A 27504-nucleotide genomic window follows, 5' to 3' on the forward strand; every position below is an offset into this window, starting at 1 on the left:
TGGGTAAAGGTGCAGACAGGACCACTTGCACAGGCATGACCAGTTCTGGTGCAGACAGGGTCACAAGTCAGATGCAGGCGCAGGACAGCTGGTACAGCCTGGACCACAGATAGTATGGGTTCAGGAGCACAGACTGGACAAGTAACGGAACAACACAGGCAGGACAAGTTCAGGAGCACGGGTACCAAAACACAGGCAAGGCAGGTATCGGAACACAGGCAAGGCGGATTCCCGGAACACAGGCTGGACGGGTACCGGAACAAAAGCAGGATGGGTACTGGAATACAAGCGGGATGGGTACCGGAATACAAGCAAGAGGGTACCGGAATACAAGCGGGAGGGTACCGGAATACAAGCGGGAGGGGTAACGGAATACAAGCGGGAGGGTGCCGGAATACAAGCGGGAGGGGTACCGGAATACAAGCGGAGGGGTACCGGAATACAAGCGGGATGGGTACCGGAATACAAGCGGTAGGGTGCCGGAATACAAGCGGGAGGGTGCCGGAATACAAGCGGGAGGGTACCGGAATACAAGCGGGATGGGTACCGGAATACAAGCGGGAGGGTGCCGGAATACAAGCGGGAGGGTACCGGAATACAAGCGGGAGGGTACCGGAATACAAGCAGGAGGGGTAACGGAATACAAGCGGGAGGGTGCCGGAATACAAGCGGGAGGGTACCGGAATACAAGCGGAGGGGTACCGGAATACAAGCGGGAGGGGTACCGGAATACTACAAGCGGCAGGGGTACCGGAATACAAGCGGCAGGGGTACCAGAATACAAGCGGGAGGGGTACCGGAATACAAGCGGGAGGTGTACCGGAATACAAGCGGGAGGGGAACCGGAATACAAGCGGGACGCGTACCGGAATACAAGCGGGACACGTACCGGAATGCAAGCGGTACGCGTACTGGAATGCAATCGGGACGCGGTACCGGAATACAAGCGGGACGGGTACCGGAATACAAGCGGGACGGGTACCGGAATACAAGCGGGACGGGTACCGGTATACAAGCGGGACGGGTGCCGGAATACAAGTGGGACGGGTGCCAGAATACAAGCGGGACGGGTACCAGAGTACAGGCTGGACAGGAACTTGAGCACAGGAAGGACAGGAACAGGAACACAGGCAGGACAGGAACAGGAACACAGGCAGGACGGTACCTAACAATGAGCAGGCAAGTAGCAGACGTACTACATACTAAAGACTAACGTTGCTGAGGCCTTAAACACCTTTAGAATCCCTGCAATACGCTGGGGGAGTCATTGGAGTGCACACTGCCCCTTTTATGAAGCAGGAAGCGCGTTTGCTCTAGGGTCCAAACCTGCACCGGCGTGGGTGCGCAGACCATGGGCCACAGACTGAGTCGGGAGCGGAGCAGAAGCAGCAAGGTGGTCACAGCAGCAGGAGGGACACGTGGGCAACTGCAGATGGACAGGCAGCGAGCAGACTGGCTGCGGCAGGACAGAAGGCAGGATAGTGCTGGGACACCGATGTAACACACAGATCTACTCTGTGCTACTACTTACATATATCATAATATGAAGGATCAGGTTTGTCTTCAGTAATTTATGAAGGTGACATTTTTGGAGCAGCTTTTTCTGCTTAGTGTTTTCCAGGGCATCCTGTGCAGGCAGAGGTATGTTTTTGATGTGCACAGTTGGTGTTTTTATGTTCTCAGATGTAAAGGCGGCTATCTTTGCTAAACTTTGTGAAAACTGGAGAAAATGATTTATGTCTTGGTTATGACCCGCAGACAGAGCTGAGAGGGGCTCAGTGTACGATTAGCAGCCTTGTGGTCTCTACTGTAACCTCTTGTTCACAAGCTGATAATTTTCTTGCAGTAGTTCGCAGTCGATAATATAGGAAGGTGAAGTTTGTTTTTATTATCTCTGATGATCGCAAGGGCATTTGGGGATCACTCATTCACCCCCTCAATTTTATTGTCAGCAGCACACCGTCTGTTTACACTTATGGATGTGCTGCCGACCAACAATGATAATTATGGCCTTCCTCATATGGAAGGGGCAGTGTCACAGAGTGTCATCAGTAGGTTGCAACAGAGATACAGAGAGACTGGAAGAGTCACTGAAAGAATTGGCCACATCCCAGACTGATGACCACTTCTTTGTGAACAATGCCCTTGGAACTGTATCATGAATGCAGACCCATTTAAAGTGAACCTGTCATCAGATTTGTCCTCTATAAACTACAGCCACCATCAGTGAGCCCTTATATACAGTATTTTAGAATACTGTTTGTAAGTTCCCAGCCCGCTTTGTATAACATAAACAACAGCTTTTATTATACTCACCTGCTGGGCAGTCCAGTCCAATGGGTGTAGCTGGTCTCAGTCTGGCACCTCCTCTCTTCTTGTGATCACCGTCCTCCTTCCCTGCTTAGCGTGGATGACGCATCAGACGTCTTCCACGCAGAGTCCTCCATTGCACTCCTACGCACACACACTTCTCGCTGCCCTGCGAGAGCAGGTCAAAATATTATAATGCGCATGCTCAGGCATTCTTGGACATTTCCCCGCACCTGTACATTACAGTACTCTTAGACCTGATAAGTATGGTGTATTTATTTTATAAATTCCATATCAGAATGGCAATAGAACTCTTTTAGAAAGTTGAACCCAATCTCTGCTCACCAAGCCTGATTGACAGATCCACAGTATCTCCCCCACTGCTGAGATCTCACACTACCCAGTAACAGATGCAGCTGTCATTCAGGCTGGGTGGGCAGAGCCTGAATATATATGAACTCATGAGCTGGTTCATTCTATACCTGGACTCATAAAATGCTCATCTTAATTTCAGGATTTTACAGCCATTCTTACATGGATTTCCAGAGTAAATAAATCAGCTTCATCAAGATTAAAGGGATCTATTGAATATAATAACTTTAATGTGAAATCTGGTGACAGATCGTCTTTAAGCTGCCTGTAATATCCACTATGCTAAGACCAAGGTTTTTCACCTTCAAGACATTTTGTCAATAAAACTTAATATCAACGTTAATTTTAATCAATAGATCTTTGAAAAGATACACAAATGAGTATAAAAACATTACAGTATGAGATCATAGCGGATTCTTTTTGTGAGGTAAAACATTTAATTGCCTGTTTTTTTTTAAAAAAATGTTTTACCTCAAAGAAAGAATTATTATCTGTATACTTTATTACTTTCTCCCCGGCTTAGGATATGTGGTATGATCAGACCATGTCCCTATACGGTCAGACACATCCAATACACAGTACACAGCAGGGGCACATTTATAAGAATATAACCACAGGAACATTTTTTTTAAACACATCCAATTGTGGAAATGTTATGATTGTGTAGTCAACTCACACAGTAGAGAAAGGTAAAACACTGAAAAACTGCTACTGATTCAGCTGGTTCCTATACAGACAAGATATTTTGGATCCCACAGTCCCTAGTGGTGCTTGCGTAAGCTAGAATGTCGCTAACCCAGACTAAATTATGGCAACTTGGACCTATGCTGCCTGAATGGCCATCGAGTGATTCACGTACCTCCCAAGGAACCAAAGAGTAGAGACGAGTGCAATTAACCTATAGAAAGTAAGGAGTGCTGAGATAGGAAGCGATCCCAGAGTGAGGAAAAACAAACCATGTAATACAAAGTGAAAAGGTAATGTATGTACTGCTGGAGAGTATGAAACCTACTTCCTAGCTGCAAGATAAATCCCAGCTAGTCTATTACTGACTGGCATAAAAAATGGCAGTATGGCTGGACATCCAAATGAGGATATCACCAGTAGGAAACAGAAGCTGGGGGAAGGAACATAGTGCCTATACTTTTCACCTCACGTCAACAGAGCAGTTCTTTCTCTTCCGCACTGCTCTGGGGCATCACATGCCAGCATCATGTTGATTGACAGCTGGCTTTGCACAGTTAGGCAGTGGGTAGCCGGCTATTACTCACTGCAACATTGGCAGATATGCCTTGTCAACAGGGCAGAGTTGAAGAGAAAGAACTGGTCTGATGACTTGGGGTCACCGGAAGCTGGAGAATTCATGGCAGGAGTGGGCCGTGATTGCTCTGAACTAGAACAGGTATCGCCGGGCAGAAGGTGCAGGTAGTTAACAACTACCTGTCTGTTAGTTCTCAGCTCAATAGGAAAAAAGACCCTAAGGGCCCCGTCACACACAGAGATAAATCTTTGGCAGATCTGTGGTTGCAGTGAAATCATGGACATATTGTTCCATTTGTACACAGCCACAAACCTGGCACTGATTGTCCACAATTTCACTGCAACCACAGATCTACCACAGATCTGCCACAGATTTATCTCTGTGTGTGACAGAGCCTTAAGGGCGGCTTTGCACGTTGCAACATCGCACATGCGATGTTGGTGGGGTCAAATCGAAAGTGACGTACATCCGGCGTCACTTTCGACATCGTTGTGTGTAAATTCTAGATGATACGATTAATGAGCGCAAAAGCGTCGTTATCGTATCATCAGTGCAGGCTCCGACTTTTCCATAATTATGCTGCCGCGATAGGTACGATGTAGTTCCATCGCTGTTTGTTACGCCGCTGGAGCAAGGAACTTCACCTTACCTGCCGCCGGCGGCTCTACGGAAGGAAGGAGGTGGGTGGGATGTTTACATCCTGCTCATCTCCGCCCCTCCGCCGCTATTGGCCGCCTGCCGTGTGACGTCGCTATGACGCCGCACGACCCGCCCTCTTAGGAAGGAGGCGGGTCGCCGGCCAGAGCAACGGTCACAGGGCAGGTGAGTGCATGTGAAGCTGGCATAGCGATAATTTTCGCTACGCCAGCTATCACAAGATATCGTACCTGCGACGGGGGCGGGGACTATCGCGTGCGACATCGCAGCATCGGCTTGCGATGTCGCAACGTGCAAAGCCCGCCTAAGTCTTGGATAATTCTTTTAATAATGGGGTCTCACAAGGCTGTGTATATGCAGTGTGTGTGTGTGTGTGTGTGTGTGTGTATATATATATATATATATCTATATATATAATTGCCTTATTCTGTCTGTCTGTCTGTCTGTCTGTCTGTCATGCTTCAAAATTGTGTCCTTCCGGTGACATTGTGTCCTTACGGTGACACAAAGCTGATTGGCCGCTGGGCTCGCCATGGCCCCGCCCCCCCACACCGATTGGCCGCTCGCCCAGGCTGCGCCCCCACACGGATTGGCCAGCCGCTCGCCCAGGCTCCGCCCCCCCCACAGATTGGCCTCTCACCCCGGCACCCTGCAGGCATTGGCAATTCGGCCCCGCCACGCCCCGCCCCCCTCACGCCCCGCACGTTAGCTCTGGCCCCGCCCACCTCCCCGAACTGACACGGCTGTCACGGAGGTGAGTACTGTACTCCCCCCCCCCTCTCACCCCCCCCGCGCATTCCCCGAACTGACACGGCTGTTAAGGGGGGTGAGTACTGTACTCCCTCCCCCCCCCATCCCCCGCTCGCACGGGAGTGGTGCGGGCTCCCGTGCGAGCGGGGGACGGGATACGTTGGCATGGTTACAAGCGCATCAAGGTCCTGCAGCAGAAGATCCACACGCACACACACACACATACACACACATCAGCTCACACTCACTCTCACACACACCTCACACACACCTCACACACACCTCACACACACCTCACACACACATCACATCGCATCCACACACTCACAGCATCCGGCGATATCGCTTGCTTCTCGGCCTCGATACTGTGCTGTTGTGACCTTCCAGGACCTGACGGAGGATCACATGGCCAGAAGCATGTGGTATCTCCGGATGTTGTGACTGTGAGCGCGTATGTGCGATATCGTCAGTGTCTGTGTGTGTGAGTGTATGCGATCGGGTGTGTGTGAGTGTCGGGATCGGGTGTGTGTGAGTGTCGGGATCGGGTGTGTGTGTGTGAGTGTATGCGATCGTGTGTGTGAGTGTCGCCAGAGGAGCACGGCGTGCTGGAGGAGGCTGGGAGCAGAGAGGCTGATCTTGGGGAAGGCTGGGAGGGGGAGGCTGATGCTGGGGGAGACTGGGAGGGGAAGGCTGATGCTGAAGGAGGCTGGGAGGAGGAGGCTGGGAGGAAGGAGGCTGGGAGGAGAGAGGCTGATCCTGGGGAAGGCTGGGAAGGGGAGGCTGATGCTGAGGGAGGCTGGAAGGAGAGAGGCTGATGCTGGGGGAGGCTGGAAGGAGAGAGGCTGAGGCTGGGAGGAGAGAGGCTGATGCTGGGGAAGGCTGATGCTGAGGGAGGCTGGGAGGGGAAAGCTGATGCTGGGGAAGGCTGGGAGGACGGAGGCTGGGAGGAGAGAGGCTGATCCTGGGGAAGGCTGGGAGAGGGAGGCTGATGCTGGGGGAGGCTGGAAGGAGAGAGGCTGATGCTGGGGGAGGCTGGAAGAAGAGAGGCTGATGCTGGGGAAGGCTGGGAGGAGAGAGGCTGATGCTGGGGACAGAGAGGAGAGGCTGATGCTGGGGACAGAGAGGCTGATGCTGGGGACAGAGAGGCTGATGCTGGGGGCAGAGAGGCTGATGCTGCGGGTAGAGAGGCTGATGCTGGCGCAGCATGGCGGATGGAGCACGTTTGGGAGTGCGCAGCATGGCGGATGGAACACGTTTGGAAGTGCGCAGCATGGCGGATGGAGCACGTTTGGGAGTGCGCAGCATGGCGGATGGAGCACGTTTGGGAGTGCGCAGCATGGCGGATGGAGCACGTTTGGGAGTGCGCAGCATGGCGGATGGAGCACGTTTGGGAGTGCGCAGCATGGCGGATGGAGCACGTTTGGGAGTGCGCAGCATGGGGGATTCAGCACGATGGGGAGTGCGGAGCATGGCGGATGGAGCACGTTTGGGAGTGCGCAGCATGGCGGATGGACCACGTTTGGGAGTGCGCAGCATGGCGGATGGAGCACGTTTGGGAGTGCGCAGCATGGGAGATGGAGCACGATGGGGGGTGCGCAGCATAGGGGATGGAGCACGATGGGGAGTGCGCTGCATGGGGGATGGAGCACGATGGGGAGTGCGGAGTATGGCGGATGAAGCACGTTTGGGAGTGCGCAGCATGGCGGATGGAGCACGTTTGGGAGTGCGCAGGATGGGAGATGGAGCACGATGGAGGGTGCGCAGCATAGGGAATGGAGCACGTTTGGGAGTGCGCAGCATAGGGGATGGAGCACGTTTGGGAGTGCGCAGCATGGCGGATGGAGCACGTTTGGGAGTGCGCAGCATGGGAGATGGAGCACGATGGGGAGTGCGCAGCATGGCGGATGGAGCACGTTTGGGAGTGCGCAGCATGGGGGATGGAGCACGATGGGGAGTGCGCAGCATGGCGGATGGAGCACGTTTGGGAGTGCGCAGCATGGCGGATGGAGCACGTTTGGGAGTGCGCAGCATGGCGGATGGAGCACGTTTCGGAGTGCGCAGCATGGCGGATGGAGAACGTTTGGGAGTGCGCAGGATGGGAGATGGAGCATGATAGGGAGTGCGCTGCATGGGGGATGGAGCACGATGGGAAGTGCACACCTCCCCCCAACACACACACACACGCGCGCACTGCACAACACACCACACACACACACTGGGAACCACAAACAACTGCCCTACACAGACACCCACACACAGACAACGCTGCACACACAAATATACGCACATACCGCACAACACACACATTGCACAAAACATACCTCCCCCCAAAACACACCACACACACACAAACCGCGCAACACACACACACACAACGCTACACACACAGCGCTCCACAAACAACGCAACACACAAACAACACTGCTCTCACCCCCCATCACACCCAGACAACACCCAGAACATGTACAGCGCCCTACACAAACACTTGGTAACTACACACAACAACATCTATATATATATATATATATAAATAACAAAAATCATACATGAACTACACAATACGTAAATTCTAGAATACCCGATGCGTAGAATCGGGCCACCTTCTAGTATATATATATATATATATACGGTGTGTATATATATATACACTGTATATATATATTGTACCACCTTTACAAGGATTTCACCCTAGTGCATTACTGTTAATAGTTGTTGTCCCTTAAGCCCGCTTTACACGCTGCAATGTATCTTACAATGTGTCGGCGGGGTCACGTCGTAAGTGACGCACATCCGGCATCGTAAGGTACATTGCAGTGTGTGACAGGTACGTGCAATTGCGTTTGAACGGTAAAACGTTCATCGCACGCACATCGTTCATTTCTCTAGAATTGAACGTCAGATTGTTCATCGTACCCGGGGTAGCACATATTGCAGTCTGTGACACCCCGGGAACAATGAACAGATCTTACCTGCGTCCTGCGGCTCTCGGCCAGCAATGCGGAAGGAAGGAGGTGGGCGGGATGTTTACGTCCCGCTCAGCTCCGCCCCTCCGCTTCTATTGGCCGGCTGCCGCGTGACGTCGCTGTGACGCCGAACGTCCCTCCCACTCCAGGAAGTGGACGTTCGCCGCCCACAGCGAGGTCGTATGGACGGGTAAGTATGTGTGACGGGGGTTAATCGTTTGTGCGGCACATTCAACAAATTGAACATGCCGCACATACTATGGGGGCGGTTACGATCACATACGATATCGTATGCTGGATCGTAAGGTGTAAAGCAGGCTTTAGTTCACTATTCTTATACCTTGCTGTTTTCTAAACCTTACATTTTTTGTCATACATAGGCTTTTCTGTCCGAGTATATGAGTGTTTGGATGCTATATATAGGCCGTGTGCTTCATCAGCTTGCATAATACAGCTATTGTGATATAGTAAGGTAATATCGTCCTATCTCAGAAAAGCTCTTTGCAGAACAATGCAACCTCTGTAAGTCTCTGAATGGCTTATGCTTTAACCCCTTAGGTATGCTGCCTTGTTTAGCCCTTAAAGGATCAGTCCCATCGGTGGAGACCTCTACATGTGCTTCATTTTACCCGGTGCAGGTTATTATTTTTTGCGTTACTTCTGCATTCCAAAAGCCAACTTTTGGTTTTTGGGTTTTTTTGGTGTTTTTTAGGTATAATTTCTGGTTACATGTTATATGCATCAGAAAATCTTCAATTAATTTTTTTGGGGGGAGTAGCGGAGTGGGACAAAAACAAGGACATCAAAAAAGGACATCTGTATATAATTGACCATATAAGACGGCTGCGGCTGTGGCGCTTGTTTTGAAAATTGCAGTAAATTAGGGATTTTTATTACAATTACGGGCCAAAAATGTACTATGGCCGCAACATGTTAATACAGACTCAAAATATAGTGAAAATGAAAGCAAAAGACCACTTTTAGCATTACTAGGAGCAGTTATCTGCTGGTGGACAGGACCTGCCCCATGAGAGATAATGTAACCAGAGCAGCAGATCAGACACAAACATCTAGCCTGTAGCCTGGGGACGGGCTGCAATGGGGTTTATGAATGTGGTAATACTAGTTAGGATAGTTTTTGTTTTACTTGTGTTTCTAAATACTGATTTTTTTTTTTTTTTTTTTTTTACATTTTGTTGTCTTCAATCCATTCACTAAGGCCCCCCTCACATGTCAGCCACGTGGCCATCCGTGTGTACGTGTGTCATCAGCATGGCATTCTGTGTGTACGTGTGTGTCAGCCGTGTGGCTATCCATGTGTACATGTGTCATCCGTGTGTCAGCCATGTGGCTATCCATGTGTACATGTGTCATCCGTGTGTCAGCCATGTGGCTATCCATGTGTACATGTGTGTCAGCCATGTGGCTATCCATGTGTACATGTGTGTCAGCCATGTGGCTATCCATGTGTACATGTGTGTCAGCCATGTGGCTATCCGTGTGTACTTGTCATCTGTGTGGCATTGCATGTGTAAGTGTGTTAGCCATGTGGCTTTCCGTGTGTACTTGTGTTTCATCCATGTGGTCTTCCGTGTGTACTTGTAGCCTTCCGTGTGTACGTGTGTGTCATTGTGGCCATACATGTATAAGTGTGTCATCCATGTGGCCTTCCGTGTGTATGTGTCATCTGTGTGGCATTTCGTGTGTACATGTGTGTTAGCTGTGTGGCTTTCTGTGTGTACTTGTATGTACTTGTGGCCATCCGTGTGTACGTGTGTCATCCATGTCGCCATCTATGTGAACGTGTGTGTCATCTATGTGCCTTCCATGTGTACGTGTGTCATCCGTGTGTACGAGTGTGTCATCTGTGTGCCTTCCATGTTTTTTTCGGTATGGTTTAAAGCAGGGGTCTCAAACTCGGCTGGGTGTATGGGCCGCATGGATGAAAAAAATAATTTGGGGGGGCCGCATTCTTTGCAAGACAAAGTGACATTTTTATTGGTACCATATATAAATTTTTTTACACACCTTTGGATCACTAATTTTGAACATTTTTCACTTGTTTATTATAACAAATGTGCACATTCTTTGTTTAAATATATTCTATATATTAATATATATACTGTATATATATATATATATATAATGTAGGAGAATTGGTATCCAGCAAAAGGATGAAATTTCACCAGAATTTTAAAAACTTCTTCTTTATTAATCCATTGGGTCATATATAAGTATGAGGAACTCCAATCAATAAATAGCACTCCAGCAAGGGACTACATGTTTCAGCACTATGTGCCTTCTTCACGGTCCTCACGGTGGACCGTGGACGGTGGACGAGGACCGTGAAGAAGGCACATAGTGCTGAAACATGTAGTCCCTTGCTGGAGTGCTATTTATTGATTGGAGTTCCTCATACTTTTATATGACTCAATGGATTAATAAAGAAGTTTTTAAAATTCTGGTGAAATTTCATCCTTTTGCTGGATCCCAATTCTCCTACATTTCTATTTGTTTGGGCACACTCCCTGCCTGGATCCCTGCAGAATATAAGGTGAACACCGACCACTGCATCAAGAGGAACTCCTTTATGGTGAGCTGGCTATATGTTTTCTACATTGTTTGATTTTTTTTTATATATATATATATATATATATATATATATATATATATATATATATATAAATAATTTTGATGGTAAAAAAAGTCATGCCTTATTTTGAGGGGGTTTTTTTTTGTTTTTTTTTACATTTTATCCCTTTCTTGTAACTAATAGTGTTACAATGAGCACTATATGGGAATTTTGGCCAACATCTTTTAGTAATGTTCCCCATGTTGTTGTAATGTGCCCATCCTTGTCCCCTTGTAGTATTGTGCCCCATCCTTGTCCCCATCCTATAGTAATGTTCCCCATCCTTGTCCCCATCTTGTAGTAATGTGTTTCATCCTTGTCCCCATCTCATCGTAATGTGCCCATCCTGTAGTAAAGTGTTCATCCTTGTCCCCATCCTATAGTAATGTCCCCAACCTATAGTAATGTGTCCATCCTTGCCCCATCTTATAGTAATGTTTTCCCATCCTTTTTCCCCTTGTAGCAATCTCCCTATCCTGTAGTACTGTCCCTATCATATAGTTGTCCCATTCTATAGTAATGTCCCCATCCTATAGTAATGTGCCAACCTTGTCCCCATCCTATTGTAATGGCCCCGTCCTATAGTAATGTCCGCATCCTATAGTAAGGTGCCAACCTTGTCCCCGTCTTATAGTAATGTCTTCAGCCTTATCCCTATCCTATAGTAATATTTCCCATCCTTGTCCCCTTGTAGCTATGTCCCTATCCTGTAGTACTGTCCCCATCATATAGTAATGTCCCCAGCCTTGTCCCATTCTATAGTAATGTCCACATCCAATAGTATTGTGCCCATCCTTGTAATGTCCCCATCCTTTTGTAATGTCCCCAGCCTTGTCCCTATTCTATAGTAATGTCCCCATTCTTTAGTAATGTCCCCAGCCTTGTCCCTATTCTATATTAATGTCCCCATCATGTAGTAGTAGGTGGGGGGGCAGTGGCGGCGGCGGCTGAAAGGGGGCAGTGGCGGCGGATCGGATGCAGTGACGGCGGCGGCTGAAAGGGGGCAGTGCGGCGGTGGATTGGATGCAGTGACGGCGGTGGCTGAAAGCGGGCAGCGGCGGCGGATCGGATGCAGTGACGGCAGCGGCGGCTGAAATGGAGCAGTGTCTATAACTTACCGATCGCTCTCCATAGCTTCCACAGACACCGGAGTGAAGCTGAGGGATGCGGTCTCCGGCCCCAGATCCACAGTGATTGGAGAGATCGGTCACAAGGCCAGTCTCTCCAATCAGAGCTGGGGGTGGGTGAAGCAGAGGTCACCCAGCTCCAGCCCATGATCAGTGCTACAGCTGCACTGATCATGGCTGGATTTCAATGTTTTAGCCATATTCAATGGTTGAAACATTACAGTGGCTGAGATGGGCTGAGTGACGTTCGTCAGCCAATCACAGCCTCTGTAGGTCCGGGGAGGAGACACCAGCCCTCTTGAGGTGAGGCAGAGGTCCCCTCCTTCCCGAATCTAAGGTATTTGCAGTGATCGCAGCCACCGGTGCCCCGGGGCTGTGATTTCGCCATGACGTACTGGGTATGTCATGGGTCCTTAAGTACCAGGGAGCCATGACGTACCAAGTACGTCATAGGTCGCTAAGGGGTTAATGTGCCGTCCTTCACACACACACACACACACACACACACACACACAAAAATAACCATCATTCTTCTCACCTGTTCCGCGTTCCCTCGGCTGCCTCATCTCTGCTTCTTGCTGTCTGCAGGCCCGTGCCCCCGGTGACTATTGTGGCCGGTGCAGGGGCCACAACCCCTGTCAAACATTCATCTGACATAAAGCGCAGACAGTGGCTGCGGCCCCTGCATCGGCCGCGATAGTGAACAGTGGCACGGGCCTGCAGGCCGCACGAAGCAGCCTGAGGGGCCGCATGCGGCCCACGGGCCGCGTGTTTGAGACCTCTGGATTAAAGGAAGAATGAATTACAAACCTTCTCCCATATTTTGCAATGTTTAACATGGATGGCACAGATATACAGATGTCACCCATGTGTTTTATTTGCCGGTAAATGGATCACACGAACATGTGAAGATCCCCATAGATTTTAATGAGGATCCATATGAACATCTGAAAATGGACGCCACACGTACCAGAAACGGACGTGTGAATGGGTCTTACAGAGAGGACCCCTTTTCCTGGTAAGAATATTGGCTGTAGCCTCTGAGGAGTTAGCACTAGTATAGATAACTCAGATTGTATTGTTTCTTTGCTGTAGGCAAAACAAACCTAGAGACTTCCAGTTGATACTTATGACCTTGTGGAAGTAAAACCAGCTTGGTGTGTTCATGGCTTGTGTTAGGCAGTCATAGCGAGGGAGGGCTGGCTATTAGGTTACTCTGCCTCTCCTGCTGCTCTTGTCTTCTATAATTTGTGTAAGTCGTGATGTTTGGATGACACTTGGCGTAGAGAGAAAACCAGACAAAATCTTCGCTCCATGTCTTGGTTCCAAAAATTGAGTGAGCATCCAGAAATGGGGGCTTTCGGTGGCAGTTGGTGGTATAATGTCACTCAGTAATACCTGCTGTTTTTCAGGGAAGAAGTCTCATGACCCCAGGGAATATGATCCTCTTACACAGGCTGACAGCGATGAGAGTGAAGACGACCTCGTCATTAACATCCAGCAAAATGGAGTTCAGAATGGGAAGGGCAATCGAGGTGCATCCCAAGATCGCGACTTTGATGTCGAAGGAATATCTAAGAGGGTCCAACAGCGGCCAGTAGACAGTAAGCAGGATGGGTTGTCTACCTCCGGAGACCTGGATCCAGAACTAAAGCCACCGTCATCTTTAATATCATATGTGCGGACCACAGTTTTTCTTCTGACTGTTGTCATATCGATGATAATGGTGCTGATCTGTGCTTTCCTCATCCCTTGCCCTATGAATGGTCAACACAACATGTGGACGCTCCATGTCGGGTATGACACAGGTAAGCTCTGTGACTACAGATTAGCTGTGGCTTAAAATATTCCTGTCCGTAAGCCTGGAGCTTACATTAAAGAGGAAGTTTCTTCTGTGACACAATGATTCTGATGTATAGGTTTCAGATTTTATATCAATTCATGTGTTTTCAATGAAGCTAACTTTAAATTTAATTACACAGAAATACACTCTATACATTGTTAATGTGGTAAATTACTATTCTAGCTGCAAACGTCTGGTTTTTAATGCAATATCTACATAGGTGTATAGAGGACCATTTCCAACAACCATCACTTCAGTGTTCTAATAGTACATTGTGTTTGCTAACTGTGTTAGAAGGCTAATAGGCTAATGGATGTTTAGAAATCTCTTGAAAAACCTTGTGTAAGCATGTCAGCACAGCTGAAAACAGTTTTGCTGATTAGAGAAGCTATAAAATTGACTTTCCTTTGAGCTAGTTGAGAATCTGGAGCATTACATTTGTTGGTTCCATTAAACTCTCAAAATGGCCAGAAAAAGAGAACTTTCATGTGCAACTTGACAGTCTATTCCTGTTCTTAGAAATGAAGGATATTCCATGCGAGAAATTGCCAAGAAATTGAAGATTTCCTACAACGTTGTGTACTACTACCTTCAGAGGAGAGCACAAACAGGCTCTAACCAGAGTAGAAAGAAAAGTGTGAGGCCGCGCTGCACAACTGAGCAACAAGACTAGTACACTAGAGTCTCTAGTTTGAGAAATCTACGCCTCCCAGGTCCTCATCTGGCAGCTTCATTAAATAGTACCGTCCTCAAATAGTACCGTAGTATATTTTTTTATATGAATTTTTTGTGGTGAGGATTTGAGATTTCTACATGTTTTCAGCTGATTTATAATTTTTTTTCATTTTATTTATTTACTCTTAATTCTTTTATATATATATATATATATATATATATATATATATATATATATATATATATATATATATATATATAAAATAAGAATTATTAAAATGAAAAAAAAAAATCATAAATCAGCCGAAAACATCTAGAAATCTCAAATCCTCACCACAAAGGAAAATAAATAGAGAAAATCAAACACATACAAAAGACTTTAGAAAAGGCTCAAACTAAAAGAATCAATCAAAAGAGTGAAAAACACTAAAAACTAGACAAAAAAGTTGTAAATCCAGTAATGAATCGGGCCCTATACTTTCATAGTACCTTTATCTTTCTCTTATCGCCATTGTTTTGTTCTCCTGTTTGTTTCGTGATATGCCATCACGGTGCACTGTAGAGTTGTGAAATGAAACCTCATATTAAATTGACAACTGGGTGTTACCAGTCGGTGGGGTGTGCCTGCATGTGCTGACACTGTCCAATCATTGCTGATAGTGTTAGGCAGGGGAGGGATGCCCCTTTGACAAGGAAAATGGTAACACCAACAGGAGCGGCACAAGGTAGAGTTAAAAGTAAAGATTATAGAAGACATGTAGCGGATTAAATATGGCCAAGGCTTTATTCTCAAGCTTTTAAAACCCTTGCAGACAAAGAGAGCAACCCTTCACGCATTTCAGGCTTCTGTAGTCATAATGAACTGAACAGCTGCACATTCGGGATTATATACGGCTGGCAGCCAATCAGCTGTTTACACAGTGAAATACAAAACAACATAAAATCATATTGTAACAATGGTCTATGACTTTTCTATATGCCTAAATTGGGAAAACATGAAAGAAAAGGAAAAGGACCTGTCGACACAGATTAAATCGATACCTTATTGAAGAAATCTGCTTAGTGGTTCTTCTTTAATCACCTTTGAAGTTTTCGATGTACAGGGGCTGAGCAGGGTCTTCGGCCCCAGCCCTGCCCACACCCCTGACTTATAGCTTCCTGTGTATACTCTGAATTGTCAGCAAGCTGCTAATCAGTGGTGGGGGCGGGGTTATACAAATTTGCCTGAATGTTGTGAACCTGAGACTTATTCAGGCAGTGATAATCTCCTGCTGATAAAACAATGATTGCACTGAACCTACAGCACACTGTCTAATAAATGACATATTGAAATCAGGCTCTCTTACCCTGTATTATGCTTCAGATTAAATAGCAAAAACCTGCTGACAGATTCCCTTTAAATAGGTTTCCAGCAAAGTCAGAATAATTTGTGAAACCCTTTATCTAAAGTCTGTCTGATCCTGCTGAACCAAACTTAAATGGGTTAGCTCATCTCTAATGTTAACCCCTTCATGAAATCCGCTGCATATCTACGGCGCTGCAAGTTCCGGTCACCGCGCAATGCAAAACATCATTCTTTCCTTTTGGAGCTCAGCAGTGGGGCCACACATTAGTTTCCCATCATATATGGGGTATCAGCTCAATAAGGAGAAATTGCACAACACATTTTGTGGTCTGTTCTCTTGATATCCTTGTAAAAATTGGGGAAAAGGTAACATTTTTGAGTTTCAACGTTGTAAAATTCTGTAAAGCACCTAGGGGTCTAAGGTGCTCACTACAAATCTAGATAAATTCCTTGAGGGGTCTGGTTTCCAAAAATTGGGTCACTTGTATGGACTTTCTACTGTTTAGGCACATGGTGCCAACAGACCATTTTATCAAAGTCTGTGCTCCAAAACTTCACTCCTTCCTTTTTTGAGCTCTTCAGTGTGACCAAACAGTAGTTTCTTACCACATATGGGGTATCATTGTTCTCAAGAGCAATTGCACAATCAATTTAGTCTCACTGCTCTTACAGTAAAGAATCTGCATCTGTGATTATGATTAAACCTTCTTTCCTCTAGACGCAGTGGATGCCCCCTTGTCGATGTCACAGACCTAGATGTAAAAAGATCGTTAGAGAGAGCTGTACTGTTCCCTCATATTTGTACAGTGTAATAAAAGCACTCCTAAGCCTTCATTTCTCCAAGTTATATAACCCAAGTGTAATAACCTGTCTTGGTCCTGCATTCCCCCATTTCTCTAATAACCTTGGTTGCTCTTCTCTGCACCCGCTCTAGTACAGATATGTGCGTCTTATACACCGGAGACCAAAATTGTACCCAGTATTCTAAGTGTGGTGCACTAGTGACTAGTATAGAGGCAGAAATTCTTGTCATGAGCATCTATGCCTTATTTAATACATCCCATAATTTCCTTTGTCTTTGCGGCAGCTGGCTGACACTTATCACTAAAGTTGAGTTTGCCGACCACACATACTCCCAAGTCTTTGTCAGTATCAGTTTTACCCAGACGTTTACTACTTAGTACATAATTATACATTTTATTTTCTTTGCCCAAGTGCATGGCCATAAATATATGTACATTAACTGCTTCCGGACCGTCCATAGACTATAAACGTCTGTGCGGCCCTCTCCTACTCTATGGGGACGTTCTAAAACATCACAGCATAGAAGCACAGTTACAGGAGATTGTGAAGCTTTGGGAGTGGGGAATCCCTATAGAGAAGGCACATACGGTTTATTACTGTCTGTGTCTTCTCCTTTGCTGCATACTTAGAGCTAAAAAAAAAAGTTCTGCGTGTACCAGTAATAGAAAGCGCTCATGGCCCTTCCTCCTCCAGGCACATACTGCGGAGTATAGGTAGGTTCCGTGTTTCCCCGAAAATAAGCCCTAGCAGGATTTTTTGGCCTTTTTGGAGTAGGCTTGAAATAAAATCCCTACTCAAAGAATAAGTCCTAGTTGCATACGCAGACTAAGGCGGGCTTTGCACACTGCGACATCGCAGGTGCGATGTCGGTGGGGTCAAATTGAAAATGACGCACTTCCGGCATCGCATGCGACATCGCAGTGTGTAAAGTCTCGATGATACGATTAACGAGCGCAAAAGCGTCGTAATCGTATCATCGGTGCAGCGTCGGCGTAATCCATAATTACGCTGATGCGACGGTCCGATGTTGTTCCTCGCTCCTGCGGCAGCACACATCGCTGTGTGTGAAGCCGCAGGAGCGAGGAACATCTCCTACCGGCGTCACTGCGGCTTCCGTAGGTTATGCGGAAGGAAGGAGGTGGGCAGGATGTTTACATCCTGCTCATCTCCGCCCCTCCGCTCCGATTGGCCGCCTGCCGTGTGACGTCACAGTGACGCCGCACGACCCGCCCCCTTAACAAGGAGGCGGGTCGCCGGCCACAGGGACGTCGCACGGCAGGTGAGTGTGTGTGTGAAGCTGGCGTAGCGATAATTTTCGCTACGCCAGCTATCACCACATATCGCTGCTGCGACGGGGGCGGGGACTATCGCACTCGGCATCGCAGCATCGGCCTGCGATGTCGCAGTGTGCAAAGTGCCCCTAACAGTATCCTGAAATAGCACTTGTGCAGCCATATTTCAGTATACGTAACTTTTATTGTCCCCTTGTCTTACTCTAAGCCCCAGCTAATTAAGACAATGAATATTCACCCTCCTCTCCTGTAATCCCGCCGACCACTCTGAGTCCTGTCTGGTGACCCGCACTCTGCCTGCTGTATTACCGGTACTGCCAGCCCGAGGATCGCATCCCAATCATCGGCGACTCTCTTCAGCTGAGAGTGACAGCGTGTGTGTCTATGCAGCTGCTGCACTCAGCTCAGGAGAGTTGCCGACGATTGCGATGTAGTCCTTGGGCTGGCAGTACCGGTAATACAGCAGGCAGAGTGCGGGTGCAGTGTAGGACTCAGAGCGCTGGGCGGGATTATGAGAGAGAAGGGTGAATATTCATTCTCTTAATTAGCCATGTGTTTGCTCAGCACAATCATCGGCAGCACTCCTGATGTGAGAGTGACAGCGGTACGTCTATGCAGCTGTCACAGCCACCGAGGATTGCTATGCGATCCTGGCAGTGATACAGTACACCAGGCATAGAGTGTCGGTGCCATGCAGGATGCAGAGCGGTGGGCTGGAAAGAGGGTGAATATGCATTCACTTAATTAGCAGGCACTCCTGATCTGAGAGTGACAGCGTTCATGTCTATGCAGCTGTCACTCTCAGCTCAGGTAAGGATTGTGTTGCGATCCCTGGGGCAATATACCGCAGGCATAAAACACCCCTGAAAATAAGCCCTAGCACATTTTCCTTATTTTGGGGGAAACACGGTAAATGCAGGGATTTCTGCACGTAGCGCTCACCGTTGATAATGAATAAATCAAGATGTTTTGGAAATTTGGCTTCCATATTTTTATCATTTGCATATCATTATTATGCCTATAGATCCTGTGATTTCCACAATTCCACAACTTTTCTTTCTTGGTGTTGCAATTTCAATGTTGAGGAGTGGATTTTACACTTAGTAGGGAAAGTCTATGATTGAATATTGGTCTGAGTTTACATTCTAAACCATAAAGGCCCCGTTACACGCAACGACATCGCTAACGAGATGTCATTGGGGTCACGGAATTCGTGACGCACATCCGGCCTCTTTAGCGACGTCATTGTGTGTGACACTTACGAGTGACCGCTAATGATCCCAAATACTCACCAAATCGTTGATTGTTGACACGTCGTTCATTTCCCAAATGTCGTTGCTCGTTTAGGACGCAGGTTGTTTGTCGTTTCCTGAGGCAGCACACATCGCTACGTGTGACACCCCAGGAACAACGAACATCAACGTACCTGCGTCCTCCGGCAGCGAGGTGGGCGTGACTTTCATGCGGCTGCTCTCTGCCCCTCTGCTTCTATTGGTGGCCTGCCGTGTGACGTCGCACGAACCGCCCCCTTAGAAAAGAGGCTGTTCGCCGGCCACAGCGACGTCGCTAAGAAGGTAAGTACCTGTAATGGGTACCAGTGATATTGTGCGTCACGGGCAGCGATTTGCCCATGATGCACAACCAACGGGGGCGGGTGCTTTAAAAACGACATCGCTAGCAATGTCGCTGCTTGTAAAGCTCCCTTTAGTGGAGTTTTAGTTTCATAGTTTTATGATTGAAGGAAGACTTATGTCCGTCAAGTTCAGCCTATAGCCTAACATCTTGATCCAGGGGAAGACAAAAAACCCCATGGGGTAAACAGTAAATCCACATTAGGGGAAAAATTCTTTCCTGACTCCACATACAGCAAACAGACCAGATCCCTGGATCAACACCCCATCACAGAATCTAGTGCACATAACTAGTAATATTATAGTTTTCAAGAAAGACATCCAGGCTGCTCTTAAATTTTAGTAGTGAATTAACATTTTCAACATTATGTGTCAGAGTTCCATAGTCTCACTGCTCTTACAGTAAAGAATCTGCGTATGATTATCATTTAAACCTTCTTTCCTCTAGAAGTGGTGAATGCTCCCTTGTCCCTGTTGCAGGCCTAGGTGTAAAAAGATATTATAAAGGTCTGTGTATTGTCCTATCATATATTTGTACATTATAATAAGATCACTCCAGAGACCAAAATTGTACCCAGTATCGTGTGAGCGCACTAGTGACTTGTATAGGAGTAAATCTGTGTTCTTCTCATGAGCATCTATCCCTCTAAAACAGGGGTCAGGAACCTTTTTGGCTAAGAGAGCCGTAAACGCCACATATTTTGAAATATAATTCCGCGAGAGCCGTACAATATGTTTAAAGGGCCATTGACAGATCAATCGCTCCAATGTTCACTTAGTACAGCAAGGAATGCTCCTCCCTGCTGTATAAAGCCACAACTGGACTGAAACAATGGTAATTAGCAGTAAAAAAATCAAATAACTTACATTGTGAACTTGCGATGCATGACATCAGTCCAGCAGTCTGGCTTCTTCTTTTTCCTGCGCATGACTGGAAGCTGGCATTCTTCCCACCTGATGTTGAGAGAATGCCAGCTTTGAGGCATTCGCAGAAGAAAGAAGCTGGAAGATTGGACATGTCACACAACGCATTGTCAGTTATGTCAATTATCTATTTTATTATTTTACAGCGAATTATTGTTTAGGTCCAGCGGTGGCTTAGTGCAGCAGAGAGGAACACTCCTTTGTGTACTAAGTGACCGCTGGAGCAATTGTATCTGTCAGTGGCCCAGACACCCTGCTTCCCATACAGCCTGCACCCCCCATATCACACACACACACTGCTCCCCATACAGCCTGCACCCCCCATATCCCACACACTACACCCCCATATGTCGCATACCCTGCTCCCCATACAGCCTGCACCCCCATATCACACACACTACACCCCCATATCTCACACACCCTGCTTCCCATACAGCCTACACCCCCATATCTCTCACACCCTGCTTCCCATACAGCCTGCACCCCCCATATCACACACACACACTGCTCCCCATACAGCCTGCACCCCCCATATCACACACACACACTGCTCCCCATACAGCCTGCACCCCCCATATCCCACACACACACACACACACACACTGCTCCCCATACAGCCTGCACCCCCCATATCACACACACACACTGCTCCCCATACAGCCTGCACCCCCCATATCACACACACACACTGCTCCCCATACAGCCTGCACCCCCCATATCACACACACACACTGCTCCCCATACAGCCTGCACCCCCCATATCCCACACACTACACCCCCATATGTCGCATACCCTGCTCCCCATACAGCCTGCACCCCCATATCACACACACTACACCCCCATATCTCACACACCCTGCTTCCCATACAGCCTACACCCCCATATCTCTCACACCCTGCTTCCCATAGAGCCTGCACCCCCCATATCAGACACACACACACACTGCTCCCCATACGGCCTGCACCCCCCATATCCCACACACACACACACTGCTTCCCATACAGCCTGCACCCCCCAGATCTCTCACACTACACCCCCATATGTCACATACACTGCTTCCCATACAGCCTGCACCCCCCATATCACACACACACACACACTGCTCCCCATACGGCCTGCACCCCCCATATCCCACACACACACACACTGCTTCCCATACAGCCTGCACCCCCCAGATCTCACACACTACACCCCCATATGTCACATACCCTGCTTCCCATACAGCCTGCACCCCCCAGATCTCTCACACTACACCCCCATATGTCACATACCCTGCTTCCCATACAGCCTGCACCCCCCATATCACACACACACACACACTGCTCCCCATACGGCCTGCACCCCCCATATCCCACACACACACACACACTGCTTCCCATACAGCCTGCACCCCCCAGATCTCACACACTACACCCCCATATGTCACATACCCTGCTTCCCATACAGCCTGCACCCACCATATCACACACAATACACCCCCATATCTCACACACCCTGCTCACATATCTCACCCTGCCTGTACCCCAACTTACCCCTCTCAAACACTCTGCACCCCTTCACATGCTTCTGTCACAGTCTGCAGCCCTCATATGCCCCTCACCCTGCAGCCCCCCTCACCCTCATGTCCCCTCTTTTCTTATTACCAGTCATGTGTCCAAATCTCCTTCAGGATTCAGTTCTCTTGCTTTCTGCCCGGCCTCCTGTGTCTCCTCCCACACAGTCACATGGGCGTGACATCATCGCAGGTCCTGCAGGATGGAGATTCCGTCTGCTGTGCAGGTCAGGACTAGCACTCCTGCAGCTCAGACATGGCTGGTGGCCTCTCCAGGTCAGGGGCCCCTCTACTGACACTGGGCTCCCCTGACTCACAGTTCGGCCACTACACAGCAGCACTACACATAGACGTAGAGCGGCTGCCGGGCCCCTATGTGTACTAGTGCCGCTGTGTAGTGGCCGGCCTGTGAGTCAGGGGAGCCCAGTGTCAGTAGAGGGGCGACTCACTTCTCGTTCCCCCGCTGATCCGGTCTCCTCGGCGCATCGTCCATTGCTGTCGCTAGCTGACCTCTCAGCATGCGCGCAGTGATGACGTCACCGCGCTCGCTGCAGAGCTGTCAGAAGAACGCCGACAGTCACAGCGGGGAGAATGATAAGAGAGGGAGCGCGCCGCTCACTCTCTCATCATTGCTCTCAATTGTATCGGCACCTGCGATGCCGATTCAATTGAAAGCTCGATCCTCGGCGGGGGGCGGTGACAGCGCGGCCACCGGGCCCCCCTGAGTAGCGGTGCGCCATTCCTGCCACCGCGAGTGGGACCCCCGGCAGCTGACCGGGTTTGCCGGGTGCTGGTGCCGGCCCTGATCCTTCCCATAGACAGGTAGGAGCCCTGTCTGCGAGCCAGATACGGCCATCAAAAGAGCCATATCTGGCTCGCGAGCCATAGGTTCCCGACCCCTGCTGTAGAAGAATAAAACTTTGTGAAATATGGATTTTGCATAACTACACAACCACACACCATATTGTACATATGAGTGCGTGTGTGCGTGTGTGTATATATATATATATATATAGTGTGTGTGTATGTATATGTATGTGTAATATATATATATATTTCTTCATCGTTCCTTATGGGAGACCCAGACCATGGGTGTATAGCTTCTGCCTCCGGAGGACACACAAAGTACTACACTCAAACGTGTAGCTCCTCCCTCCGGGCTATATACACCCCCTGGATGACAATCTAACCAGTTCAATGCTTTGTGTTCAGGAGGTCACACACACATGCATTCTCTGATTTTTTCATTTTTATTTTTTGATTTTAAAGATTTGGAAGAAAAGCGGGTCCAGTCTGGACTCCCGGCATGTCCCTTCTCACCCCACTGTGTCGGCGGTGCTGTTAAGGTTGACTTTACAAGGCTGGAGCCTTCACATGCCGTGCTCCTTCAACATCCTCTGAGAGGCTCTGGTTTGAAGTGGGAGCCGTCTCGGTCCTCTCTGCTTGCAGGAGACCGGTCTCCATCCGCAGCCCTGTCTGGTTCCTGCTGGAAGGAGCGTTTAACCCCCCTCAGGGACTGGCCCTGCGTCTCAAAAGCTAAGTATTGAGACGTTTTTCAGGGGTCCCGGGTACTTTTATTAGGGGGAAAGTATGTTTTTTATGTTTACTGTAAATTCCGGCCGGTTCTGGGGGTTTCCCCTGAGAACCGCGCCGAAGGTGCCTGCTCGTCAGCCGCATGTTAAAATCTAGGCCCCGGCTTCTGTTTGGGCCTAGTTTCGGTTTCATCTTCCTCTGCATGTCATTCACGCAGGGGAATAGAGTGGCGCCGCCCACCGGCCATCCAGCAGAGGGGAGGACACTCCTCTCTGAGGAGATGTTTCCCTCCCCTGCATCTCTCCTCAGCCCTCCGGTTTCCCGCTCTTGGGCTAATCTCCGCCCCCCCTCCTCCTCCCAGCGCCATTTTCTCAGCGTTTATCACACTGATCGGCGCTGGCTGCTGAATCTGCTGCTTCTAGGAAGGCTGACGCTTTACTGGGGGTCCGAGCTGTGGAATCCGGAGGGCACACAGAGAGCGGTCTGGTAAGCCACAACCTCTGGTTGTGGGCTTTATTATACACTCCCAGGACATTCTATACGAGTGTATTCTTACTGCAGAGCTTCCACCTCAGCAGCATGTCTGTCACTAGGAGCAAGGCTGCAAACATGTACGCTATATGCACTGCATGTAAGCGCATTCTGCCAGAGCCAAGCACATACCCACATTGTGATGCCTGTGCTAACATGGTTGTGTCTCAGCCTGGAGCCTCCTCAGGGGTCCCTCCGGCTGCTCCGGCCCCGGTGGCTGAACCCCCGGCTTGGGTAGCATCCTTTTCCAAAGCTATTTCCCAGTCTTTTGCCGACTCCATGGGGCAGCTGTCCCGGACACTGCTGACCATGCATCAGCCCTCTTCTCAGGGTGCCTCTGCTGATCCGAGTTCTGCAGAGCTCTCAGAGCATGTCCTAGGACCCCGTCCCCCTAAACGGAGACGCAGGGACCCCTCTCCTTCCTCGTCCCACGGCTCTGATTCACGAGCCGAGGTGCAGGGCGAGGAGGATTCGTTTACTGTGGGCTCAGACGCTGCCTCTATGTACCCCATTGACGTGTCTGAGGGTGATGCGGATGTTAGTGACTTGATTGCATCCATTAACTCCGTACTGAACCTCAACCCACAAGAGTCAGAGGAACAAGCCTCTCTGGTAGAGATACACCAGTTTACCTCACCTAAGAGAGCTAAGAGTATGTTTTTTAACCACTCCAGTTTTCGGACCACTGTTACCAAGCCCAGGGCCTGTCCTGACAAACGTTTTCCGAAGCGTAGTTTTGATGACCGTTTTCCTTTTCCACCAGAGGTGGTTAAGGAATGGGCCCAGTCTCCAAAGGTAGACCCTCCGGTGTCCAGAATCTCAGCCCGCACAGTCGTAGCTGTGGCTGATGGCACTTCTCTTAAGGATCCCACTGACCGCCAGGTTGACCTTCTGGCCAAGTCTGTATATGAGGCGGCAGGAGCCTCGTTCTCCCCGTCTTTTGCGGCAGTGTGGGCTCTTAAGGCAGTCTCTGCCTCTCTGGCAGAGATACATTCCCTCACCAGGGACTCTATGCCTGAGATGGATGCCTTAACTTCTCAAGCTTCGGCTTTTTCATCCTACGCCATGTCTGCCATCCTGGAGGCTTCTCACCGCACGGCGGTGGCCTCCGCTAACTCCCTCGCGATCCGCAGGATCTTGTGGCTTCGAGAGTGGAAAGCAGACGCTTCCTCTAAGAAGTACCTTGCGGGTCTTCCTTTTGCTGGGTCCCGGCTGTTTGGTGAACAACTGGATGAAATAATTAAGGAAGCTACTGGCGGGAAGAGTACTTCCTTGCCACAAACTAAAACCAGGAAACCTGTCCAGGGCAGGAACCAATCGAGGTTTCGTTCCTTTCGTTCCTCTAACTGGTCATCCTCTAAGCCCTCGACCTCGTCTACTACCGCAGCCAAGGATCGTAAACCCAACTGGCGCGCGAAGCCGCGTCCTCAAAAGACCGGAGGAGCCGCTGCCACTAAGGTAGCCTCCTCTTGACTATCTGGCTGCGCCAGCAACGTCCTTGGTCGGTGGCAGGCTCTCCCACTTTGGCGACATGTGGTTTCAACACGTCTCCGATCAGTGGGTGCGAGATATCATCTCCCACGGCTACAGGATAGAATTTTCTTCCAGCCCGCCAAACAGATTTTTTCTGTCCACCCCCCCTGCTCCAAAGCCGCCGCCTACTCTCAGGCCGTGGCATCCCTGCAGGCCAACGGTGTAATTGTTCCGGTTCCCGCCCGGGAACGGTTCAGCGGTTTCTACTCAAACCTCTTTCTAGTCCCCAAGAAGGACGTTTTCCTTCCGGCCCATCCTGGACCTCAAGCTTCTCAACAAGCATGTTCAGGTGCGGCACTTTCGCATGGAATCTCTGAGATCGGTCATTGCCTCAATGACCCAAGGAGATTTTCTGGCATCCATCGACATCAGAGATGCCTACCTGCATGTGCCTATTGCGGTTTCACACCAGCGTTGGCTACGCTTTGCAATCGGAGAGGAACATTTCCAATTCGTGGCTCTCCCCTTCGGCTTAGCCACGGCCCCTCGAGTATTCACCAAGGTCATGGCAGCAGTGGTTGCGGTTCTGCACCTCCAGGGGTTGGCAGTGATTCCTTACCTGGACGACCTTCTAGTCAAGGCCTCATCCAGTGCAGACTGCCAGCGGAGTGTCTCACTCACGCTCGCCACGCTCGTTCAGTTCGGGTGGCTTGTCAACCTGCCCAAGTCCACTCTGACCCCGACCCAGGTGCTTCTTTACCTAGGGATGCAATTCGAGACTCTGCCGGCACTTGTCAAGTTGCCCTTAGTCAAACAGCAGTCCCTTCGTCTGGCGGTGCGCTCTCTGCTGAGGCACCGCCGTCATTCCATCAGACACCTCATGCAGGTGCTGGGTCAGATGGTGGCATCAATGGAAGCGGTTCCCTTTGCCCAGTTCCATCTGCGTCCCCTGCAGCTGGACATTCTCCGCTGTTGGGACAAGCGGATCTCTTCCTTGCACAGGCTGGTGGCTCTGTCGTCACAGACCAGGAGCTCCCTTCAGTGGTGGCTTCGGCCCCTCTCTCTGTCTCAGGGACGCTCCTTCCTGACTCCGTCCTGGGTGATCCTCACCACGGATGCCAGCCTCTCCGGTTGGGGAGCAGTATTTCTCCATCACCGAGCACAGGGCACTTGGACTCCGTCCGAATCAGCCCTCTCGATCAATGTGCTGGAGATCAGAGCTGTGTTTCTAGCTCTCCTAGCCTTTCACCACCTGTTGGCGGGCAGGCACATTCGAGTTCAGTCGGACAACGCGACAGCGGTTGCCTACATCAATCACCAGGGCGGGACTCACAGCCGTCTGGCGATGTTGGAGGTTCAACGAATCCTCCAGTGGACGGAGGACTCCAAGTCCACCATATCTGCAGTCCACATCCCAGGCGTGGAAAACTGGGAGGCCGATTATCTCAGCCGTCAAACCGTGGACAGCGGCGAGTGGGCCCTGCATCCGTCAGTGTTCAGATCAATCTGCCGCAAGTGGGGCACTCCGGAAGTGGATCTAATGGCATCCCGGCACAACAACAAGGTTCCGGTTTACATGGCTCGCTCCCACGATCCTCAGGCAATCGCAGCGGACGCACTGGTTCAAGATTGGTCTCAGTTCCGTCTGGCCTATGTGTTTCCCCCTCTAGCTCTCTTGCCCAGGGTTCTGCGCAAGATCGGAATGGAGGGCCGTCGAGTCATAATCATTGCTCCGGACTGGCCCAGGCTAGCTTGGTATGCAGACCTGCTCCGTCTGTCCGTAGGGGTGCCGTGGCACCTCCCGGACCGCCCAGACCTTCTCTCTCAA

The 27504-nt window shown here is 49.4% G+C and overlaps 1 protein-coding gene across 3 annotated transcripts in view; it reads left to right on the plus strand.

The window, feature by feature from the left end:
* Nucleotides 1-27504, plus strand: part of FAM234B (family with sequence similarity 234 member B) — a 70238-nt gene that overhangs the window by 11063 nt on the left and 31671 nt on the right. For all 3 annotated transcript variants that reach the window (XM_075321896.1, XM_075321895.1, XM_075321894.1), the window contains one exon: nucleotides 13485-13880. In XM_075321896.1, the coding sequence (XP_075178011.1) occupies nucleotides 13485-13880 (396 nt within the window). The remainder of the gene's footprint in view (nucleotides 1-13484; nucleotides 13881-27504) is intronic.

This window comes from Anomaloglossus baeobatrachus, chromosome 8 (assembly GCF_048569485.1).
Source record: "Anomaloglossus baeobatrachus isolate aAnoBae1 chromosome 8, aAnoBae1.hap1, whole genome shotgun sequence".
NCBI classification, from domain to species: domain Eukaryota; kingdom Metazoa; phylum Chordata; class Amphibia; order Anura; family Aromobatidae; genus Anomaloglossus; species Anomaloglossus baeobatrachus.